The 9,871-nt window shown below is 36.0% G+C and overlaps 1 protein-coding gene across 2 annotated transcripts in view; it reads left to right on the forward strand.

Moving 5' to 3' along the window:
* SH3RF1 (SH3 domain containing ring finger 1) overlaps positions 1–7,049 on the forward strand; it is a 66,608-nt gene extending 59,559 nt beyond the window's left edge. For both annotated transcript variants that reach the window (XM_015861026.2, XM_015861027.1), the window contains exons 11-12: positions 491–825; positions 4,352–7,049. In XM_015861026.2, the coding sequence (XP_015716512.1) occupies positions 491–825; positions 4,352–4,520 (504 nt within the window). In that variant the 3' untranslated portion in view covers positions 4,521–7,049. The remainder of the gene's footprint in view (positions 1–490; positions 826–4,351) is intronic.
* Positions 7,050–9,871: the final 2,822 nt, after the last annotated feature.

Raw genomic sequence — 9,871 nt, forward strand, 5'->3', positions numbered from 1 at the left:
TTTGCTAAATCATGAAGGCCTTCCCTTACTGAAGGAAAATGAATAAAAGACACTTACTGAAGCAGCAGCCTCCAGGGCAGACTTTTCTCTCTGCTTGGTCTGAGCTAACATGGAAGTTTCCAGGAAGGAATAGAGAGTTAGCTATTTTACTTCCTGGATTCCCCTTTGTGGGTCTCTAATGACTTCCTCCTTTTTGTAGACAATTTTTTGGTCCACTGACATTGGCTTTTAAGGTTAGCATTAACTTACCTTAACTAAGCAAAAGCGCTTAGCTGGTTTATGATCTGAATGAGTTTCTGTCCTTCTCTTCAGAGTTTTAGTAATTCTCTTTTATGAATTTCATAATTGTCTCTTGTAATGATTTCTACAATATCAAGCATTTCTTCATTACTAAGTCTCCTCTGGACAAGGTGGCATCTGTAAGAGGGAAGTGCTTAGCTCTTTGTAGAAAACCTTTGTTCTGAAATGAGGCACTGCCCTTTGCTTACAGAAAGAAAAAAAGGGTTTGCTGAAACTGCTTTCTGGAGCATCCACTAAACGCAAGCCACGGTTGTCACCTCCATCGTCTCCAACTCTGGAAGTCGAGCAAGGAGCCACAGAGTTAGTTCTGCAAGGTGCAGTTGGGCCAGAGCTTCCATCAGCAGGAGGTCATAGCAGAGCTGGAACCTGTCCGACTGACTGCGAGATCTCTGGGCCGACACAGGAGATGTTGCAGCGGAAAACAAGTTCCCTGGATTCTGCTGTTCCAATAGCACCACCACCACGGCTGCCTTGCTCATCCCTGGGTCCAGTCTTGAATGAGTCCAGGCCTCTTGTCTGTGAAAGGTGAGTTATCCTCAGCCCCAAAACTTAGGAAAATCAATAAAAAATTGCACTCTGTGCTGTTCTCTATAAGAACTGCTAGCACTCTAATGTTTATATTTGTTTGCTTTCAGTTACTTTAAAGTTTTGGTGTAAATAGATAGTAAAATACAGTGATCTAGCCTTGGAATGAAAACTGAAGTAGGTCTCTTTTGCAAAACATTAACGTTACAGTTTTGTGCATAGGATTATCAAGTTAGACCTCCAGAATTATTAGCAGTATTTAACTACCAACCCAAATTGATGCTGAATAGGTAATTTATCTCTGTGTAACTTCTTAAACTGTTGCAGAGGTGCTTTTCCTACATGATTTCCTTGTTACTATGCACTCCGTATAGGAATTGTTAGGATAACCTCTACATCTTGACAAGTGAGACTAAAAAGCGCACAGTTGTTTCGTCCCTGAAGCAGCCAGGCAGTTACTTTAAAGTTCAATCACCTTCCTTTAGTGTCCACACAATATGTTCAGATTTCAAGGCCTTGGTAGGTTGCAGGAACTGAGAAGGAAGAGGCAGTTTTCTAACTACTGTTTCTTATTATTACCCCTGAAAATAGACAAGCAGGATGAAGACTGTTGAAGGATTTTTTTTTTTTTTTTTTTTTTCATGGTAGCTAAACACAGGGGGGAAAAAAACAGTAGGGTTGCAGTTTAATTGTTCTAAACTGAATCCTGCTGATGTGTAGTTTGTTCTAGTGCTACTAACTCATGATATGTGGACATAGCAGTGTACTTCGAGTCTCACTGATCTTAAGCTACATCTGTGTATTCAGAGCCAGACAGTATATACATCACTTTCTTTTATTTGACTTCTGTCATACTTTTAACATTATTTAAAAGTTTATTACTGTTTCTATGCAGTTTTCATTGAGGATACTTCTATCGTGTACTGAATTTCTGAAGTAGATTACTTGTAGATGGAAAATAAGAAAAGATTTTTCTTGAAAAATAATTATTTTCTCAGAATCATGATTCAGTTTGGCACAGTAGCATGTTCTTATGCTTTGAATACAACAATAATATCAAATTAATTATGATATGGCAATTGAGTATTTGTATAAAGCTATCTGCATCTTCACAGTCTTCCATGATGGAGACTCATTTCTTGGAACTACTTGTTGAGAATAATGCTGTGTACTTCTGTTAATCTAATAATAACATATATGGAGAAAATCCTTTTAATATAACTGTATTCTTCATATTTAGGGAAGTGATAATCACTACCAGAGAAGTACTACCACAAATTCGTTCTCTCTGCCACTTACACAGAGTTACTATATTTTATGTCAGTGTCTGTAAACAGAATTTCATAGGGATTCTCTTTGTGCTTTTCAGGGCAGGTTTAATACTTTTCTTGTTGATGTGCTCTTGTCTCTTTTTCTGTTTCCCTAGGCTGCATTACTTGTGTTGCTTAATAGAACTGTATACTTGTGGCTTACGCTGTACTCTGTTTTCAGAGAAAATTGTGAACATGAATCAGTGTTATTAGTTCTCGGGAGGGATGTGTAGAAAACTCACCATATCTTCAGTTAAAATTTTGGGGAAGGGGTGGAAAATATTAATGAAAGAAACCTCAAAAAGAGCTAGAGAGCAGAGAAATCTCCTGCTAATACTGTTCTGCTCTTACATATCACAATTCCAATCAGAAGCTACAGCCTGTCTGGGAAAAAACCACAACAGTACTCTATTCTGACTTTGGAGAATAATTATTAGTGTTCAAGTTCTGTTTTCAAAGTTGACAAGAGGATTTAGGAGTTATGTTCTGCATGAATAAGAAGCAAAAGTGCCTGAATCAACTCTGAAAAGCACTTGAAAATATTTCTCTGATTCTGAGTTTTCCCCAGAGTCTTGCCTTCGTTTAAAATATGGGAACGCATTCTTCATTGTAATCCCACTGTTTTTCCATTCAGTAAAATTGCCAAGTTCTCTTACAGTATATTTAATGTGTGTTCTGTAGAAATTTGAAGTAAAACTCAAACCACTAAAGAGCTTGTTTGCATTCATACAGAATAAATGGATTAACAGATTTGAGAGTACACAGGTTTTTTGTGGCATGGATTTGCAAATATATACTTCCATACCTGTAGGCATTTCTTAAAAGGAAGGGAAGATGGTGGCATTCCCTTCTATCTTCTTTGTAGCAAACCAGAAGTTTGCTTCCCATAACTATACTTAGTCTTCTCCAGTGAGCTAAGTTGTCTGGCTGTTGGCATCCACTCTCCTTCATATCTTCATTGAGTCCTGATTAGAGAACTGGTTATATCCCAGTATGATTTGGTATACATAGATCTCCCAAGATACTTTAACTATTTACACATTGCTGCTACCCTTTTCTGAACACTTTTAGAGATGCAGACAGACTTCATTTCTGTTACACTATGTCCTTAAGAAGCATGCAGTACTTTAATCTTTCTGTGTTTCAGTATCACAGAATTAACTGGTGTTATTAGGGGTGTATTGAGCTATAGTCAGTATTTTGTCTTCAACCGATTTTAAATTTGTTGTTTTTCTCTTAAACAACAGAAGCAAGAACCTTAATGAGCGTAGTGTTCTGATTTTAATCAGAAACTAGATTTTGTCCAACACATCTCATAGCACTGCACTGACGGCCCTCTAACCTTAGAAGCTTTTGAATTCTGCTGTTACCCATTGATTGTATTCAGCTTCAGCATGTAGCCATTACTGATTATGTAGCTAGAAACTCAGCTATGATAATTGTCTATAGAGCTATAACATGTAAATTTTAGGGTTATGTGAACTCAAGTCATCACAGAAGAGCCTAAATATAGAAGAGTATTAGAAGCCTGTACTAAATGTGTAATGTACGTCGTATTTGAAAAGTGATTTTTACTGTGGAAAAACTGGAAAAATACATTGTTATCAGCTGAGTGCTAAAGGAAATCGTTGGGCTGAACGCTTCTAAAAATGTTTATTTTTAATGAAGTAGTACACAAATTGTGCAGCTGTTTATTCAAGACGACACGCATTCTCTTCCTGAAAAGCTCCAAGATAAACAAAAATAATTAAAACCAAAAGCAAATTAGTAGATTTTATTTGTTGCTTCTTTCTGTTCTTTGCACGCTTCCTTAAGAGCACTCCCTGGGATAACATCATGTTAAACATATAGTTATAAAATTATGTTCAATTTCTGTTCTGAATGCTTTGATTATAGTTGAATTGTTCTTGCTGGAAGAGTCTCAAGCTTATCTTCAAAAAAATGCTTATGGTTTTCTCCCGTTACTTGCCTTTTTTGTTTAGTTTTACAGGAGTCGTAGTTACAAAAAAATCCTGATAGGAGATGCATACTTTTAACTTAGATTCATTACATTATTATTATTTTATGTTTAAGATATATTTAACAGTTCTAGACAGTTTCTTGATAAGCTTGAACACACATAGGGATATTTTGAAAGCATTCGTTTAAAAAAAAACAAAACAGAACTACCAAGGTTTTTTACTGTTGTTTTTGGGTTTTTTCTCCCTATCAAACAGGTACAGAGTTGTGGTATCCTACCCTCCTCAGAGTGAAGCAGAACTTGAACTTAAAGAAGGTGACATTGTATTTGTACATAAAAAACGCGAGGATGGCTGGTTCAAAGGCACTCTGCAACGGAATGGAAAAACTGGCCTTTTCCCCGGCAGCTTTGTAGAGAACATTTGAGAGAATTGATTCCAAGAGCTTCAAATCATACTGTACTGTAAAGTAGCACAAGTATTTTACCGGAAAAAGCACAGTCATGAAATGTTTTCAAATGACTGTAATGTAAACAAAAATATACATATTTTTACAGTGTCTATAGCACAATTACACCAGCAAACAAAGAAGATGAAGGCATCTGCTGGTTTTATCACTTTCGATTCTTGAGTGTAATGTGTGCCTTGTACTGTCTGATTTATTATATAGAACTTTTCTCCCCACGTATGTTACATAAATGAACAATTGTTTACAAGGCTGTAACTAATTTATTGTTGTTTTTTTTTTTAAACTTGAATTTTGTGTAATAGTTAAAAATCTTGTGACTATGATTTTAACAAATTATTAATTTATGAAAGAATAGCTAAGGGGAAGCTGGATTCTCTCCTTATGAGCAAGCAATTATATCTGATAAAGAGCCTCCTCTTTATCCTCTGGACATTTTTCCCCTGCAGTGTTTAACAGTGGAGTAAGTCTCTTGTATGAGTTAATATTGAATGGTGGTGATGTGGTGTCAAATAGAATTTGCCAAGTGGGGGAAAAATTGCATTTTGTTCTTTGGATAGAGGAAAAGAAAGTCAGTGGTGTTCTTGAGCCTAGTTCTACTCTTTCATAAATCACACAAGTGGAGTAATGTTTCCAGGAGGCAAAGACGTATATGAAAAAATGATTGAAATTGAACCATCACAAGGTTAGAGCCTTCTCAAGGTTAGGAAGGAAGAAATTTAAGAGTGTTGATGACAATTTCCCTCTACCTTTTGATTTTTTAATAACTGGGCTGTTCAAACAAAGCTTAGCTTTGTATATTTGGCCTTTTTTTTGGGGGGGTGGGGGTGTTTTGTGCTCAGGATCCAACAAAATTGGAGGGAATTTTAAAGCCCAGTACTTAGAATAATAATATCTTGAAAACACCTGTTTGATAAAACAGAATATGAAAATAAAATTATAAGTTGTACTTGCTGTCTAAAAACGCCTAAGAAGCGTAATTTGCTGTTTTCTTCTCAAACTGATCTGCATGGCCAAGAGGTGTTTTACAGTGTCTGAGCAATAGTGGTGGTAAGTGATACACGCGTGTTAAAGTAAAGGCTGTATGAAACACTGTGAAAATTTTACTAATGTCTTAACGTCATTTCTACTTTGGTATGTTCTGACCTTTTCTTTGTCTTGCATGTGTTACTCAGTTCGTGCAGTAAAATAGCTGTGCATGATTGGCATTTTCCTTTTCAATTACCTGTTACTGGGTTATTTTGCTCTGAAAGTTTCCCTAAAGCCACTTGACCAAAACTAGTGATCAGCTCACTTTCAACCAGAGAAGGTGTCCAGTGTTTGAATTGTTAATATAACATTTTTATTTCCTTGCAGCTGGTGGATATAAAGAACGCAGCCTGCAAGGAAAATGTTTGTCTTTCAGGGTTCTGATTTGACACTTTTATTTTTTGATTGTTGAAGTTCAGTTGTGATTTTTTGCAAGACGACTGAGCACCATCATCTCCAGTTAAATTTGATGTAATTTGGCTGTTACTTGGCACTTTACAAAGGGAAGCCAGTAGTGTGATTCGGTATCACACAGTATGTAGAAAGCGATGAACAAATACACAGCAATGTGTTAAATCCTTACTTTATTTTTTTGAAGTTATACGTTGAAAAATATCAAATGTTAATGACAAGGATTCTTTGCCATTATCATGTAGTATCATTGTGATGGTCTTAAAGATAAGAAAAAATATATATCTATAAATATATCTAGTTGAACATGACAGCATTCCCAAATTAACTGTCTCTCTGAAACACTGTATAAATCAGTTTTTGTGCTTTTTAATATTTTTAAATAGTTTACTTGAATATTCATGTAATATATAAAGGTTTTGTGAAACAAATTTTTAGTTAGAAAGGAGCTGATATCAGCTTTTGTCAGCATAAATTGGCACTAGTGTGTCATAATATCCTTATTTTGAAAAATGTAGTGCATTTTATATTAAAGACTACTAAAGGTTAATTTTTTTCTATTTCTGCTCTCCATATTTTAAACTAAGTGACTAAGTTACCTCTGTTAATAGATTTTCATGGTGTAAAGTCAGTAAAAAATCAGCTGTTAACCCAATAGTTCTGTTAGATGGCATATGGTTTTAATTTTTTTTAACAATAAATGTTTGTAGAAAGGGCTTATTACATAGCAGTGCAATGACAAAATGCAGTTATCCTGCCTTTTTTGTGATCTTTTAGGAGTTATCTTTTTGGTATTGGCTTGGGATGAATTCAGTGTCGAAACAGACAAACCCTGTGCATTTGCTTTGTGTAATTCCATACAAGAAAATTTTTGTAAGGTATTTTATATCTATGTTTGAAGTTCAGTGAATGTTAAGTGTTTGATTTACTATGTTAAACTTCCAATCGTAATAAATATTTTCTTAGCAAACGACTGAATCAAAATGTGTATGCAAACATTGAACATCAATTTCTTGTACAGAATTTGACAATAAAATTACCAGAACTTAATTTTAGAATTTATAGGAGGGTATTTCTGCTCATAGAGGAAGTTTACAGATTCCATAATGTTGGAAGCTTGGGATGATTAATATTATGCAAAAATTCTAGAGAGAACTGATGGCTGATCTTTTCCATTTCCTTATTTCTGCAGGCAACTTCAGAACATGTAGGTAAATTCCATCTCAATCTGATCATGACTGACTCATTTGCTCTAGCTCTTATGTCAGGCACAGAGGAGTTAAGAAGTGTTTTCCCAAGAGGATGAAGTGCCTAGTGTAGTGTGTGCATTGAAGGAGAGTCCCCAGCTCTATGGTTAAAGCAGCTACAGTAAATTTCTCTGAGGGCAGAGGTGTTGGGTGGTAAGAGGCTCCTTTCCCCTGAAGAAGTTTGCAGTCAAACAGTAAAGCCTAACTAGACCTTTTTGTTTCAGATGAGTTCACTGTTCACTGATGGGGGAAAATATCTAGGGGGTTTGGAAGTGAAGCCAAGAAGAAACAGCATTGCTAGAAATGGAGAATAGAGATTATTGATTAACAGCTTTTTTTTCCTACAGAATTGTGATCAGACATCAGTGTGTCCACAGGAAGAAAAAAAACCAAAAACAAACCCACAAAAAAACATGGTAAGAAGTAAAACTGTTTCTTTGGATTTGAGGGATTTTATTGTTGCTTTGCTTTTGTGTTGTAATTATTGAGTAATTCTAACATGTACAACGTTTGGATTACCAGAGGTGCGTGAAATCCTATTCATCCTCACTTCATTATCTCTGCCTTTAGTGGTGCCAGTAGCTTTGCCTAGGCTCAAGAATGTGGCTTCTTAGCATCCTAGCTTTTTTGGTAGAGCTGGCAAAGTGTTTTAACTGGATAGCTCTGTCCAGTAGCTTTAAGCAAGAGTGTTCAAAGGTGAATATTGACTTGAACTAAACAGAAGAAGACATTTGTCTATTTCAAAACCTTTATTTTTAAGAACTGTGACACTATGGTCCCTCTTATGTATTTGTACTATAGTGATGTTTTTATAGGACATGCCAATGCACCCATCTTTTGGGGATTCTTTCCAGGGTGATTCTCAAATACACATATGCCTCAGATCGCTGTAAAGTGCTTTTTTCCTGCATTATGGTAGACAGTTAATGGTAAATCTTCAACTGTCTGGAACTTGGCTTGAACAGAACCAGTGTTGCCTTTCTTTTGAATGATTTATTAATCATTTATCAGCTGGTGTATTCAAAATACAGTTATATAAAGAATAATTGCTGAGAATGGTGATGGTGGAAGATGAGGACCCAGGCATTAAGTGTGAGGAAGGAGTTAGAAGACCTGTAAATGGCACCTGCCTCTTACCTGACTTGTTTGTGTTGACATCTGACATCTGTTATCAGGATCCAGCTCTGTGAAAGGAACTAAGAGGCACTTGAAAGTTTAAGGCTGAAAATACATCTCTTGATCTTTACATAGTCTCTTAAGCTTGTGTTTGTTTGCCTGTGTCTAAAACTACTACTATTTTGGTTGGCCTGAACTGCATAATCGTTCTTATGTAAAAACACATTTGAAATCCCAAACTAGGTATCTGTATTCCTAAATTATCTGAAAGACATCTGGTGGATGTGCTTTGAGAGTAAGTATTGCACTGAGTACTGACTTAAGTTTAAAAAATAAAAATCTAGCCGCAAAAAACACAAGAGTTACAGGTTGTTGTTAATATACAGTGGTAGTATTTGCTTACAGTGTAGTCTATAGGGTATGCTGATATTTGAGGGTTGCCTTTGGAAGTGGTATGGATATGATGAAGTCATTGTCCACAGTGTTATCCAAATTCCTCTTACTTTCTAGAGGACAAACTTGTTGAGACCCGTGAAGTTGGCAGCTGCTCTTCAAAACCTGAGGTCTCATATTTTGAACCTCAGTTTCTTCATGTACCAAACTGACAGTTCCAGTTCTTGTGAGGTCTGTGATGCTGAGCCTGTTTTGAATGTAAATGCTCACATTTCAGTTAACTTGGTGATAAATTCTAAACGATTATGTGTGCCTCCAAACATGATCATCAGCTAGAACATTTAAACCCTTCTCCTAGAGAAGTCTCCTACAGGCTTATTATGCGAGTGAGAGTCTTAGCTGATTTACTGGACATTTGAAGAGCAGTTTGGAATCAGCCTGCTACAAGGAACAAAAGTATGTATTTAAAATAAATAATCTTCCATGTGCAGAAGCCATTGAGTGTTTAACATATTTTATGTGTGCCTATCACATCATGGGAATTACACTGAATATAATGTTAGCAGATATCAGAAAATATGATTTATCTGATCTTTCTACTGTTTTCTTTCCTCCCAGCTGTATTATTTTGCTCAAAATGAAGCAGCAAAATCATCTCTTCTGTTCCTACTCAGTGGATAAAAACAACTTAAACACAGTAACATTACCCCCAGATTTCAATTACTCACAGTTATAACTAGCTTGTAAAAATTCCTCTTAGCACACCTAAATGAATAGTACTCAGCTGCCCTCTGCAACTGACTCAAATGCCTGTATTATGGTCCTGTTTATATGGCACACAGAACACAAAGGCTTTCAAATGTTTGCATCTGGTAGTTAAATCAAAACTGATTCAGGAGATGTGCCCAAACTATAGCTACATTTTAATTTCAGAGTGCTGGGAACAGTGTGTACAGACCAAGGAGTAGAAATTGGGCACAGAAAGAAAAGAAAAAAAAAAAAAACCACTGTATTACAAAGGCAGAAAGATGAATGTCAGGATTTTAATATATCTGTGCAGGTGTTTAACATCCCTGCTGTCTTAGATGCAACCCCATTCCACAAATCAAGTGGACT

Source organism: Coturnix japonica, chromosome 4, assembly GCF_001577835.2.
Source record: "Coturnix japonica isolate 7356 chromosome 4, Coturnix japonica 2.1, whole genome shotgun sequence".
In the NCBI taxonomy this organism is placed as follows: Eukaryota; Metazoa; Chordata; class Aves; order Galliformes; family Phasianidae; genus Coturnix; species Coturnix japonica.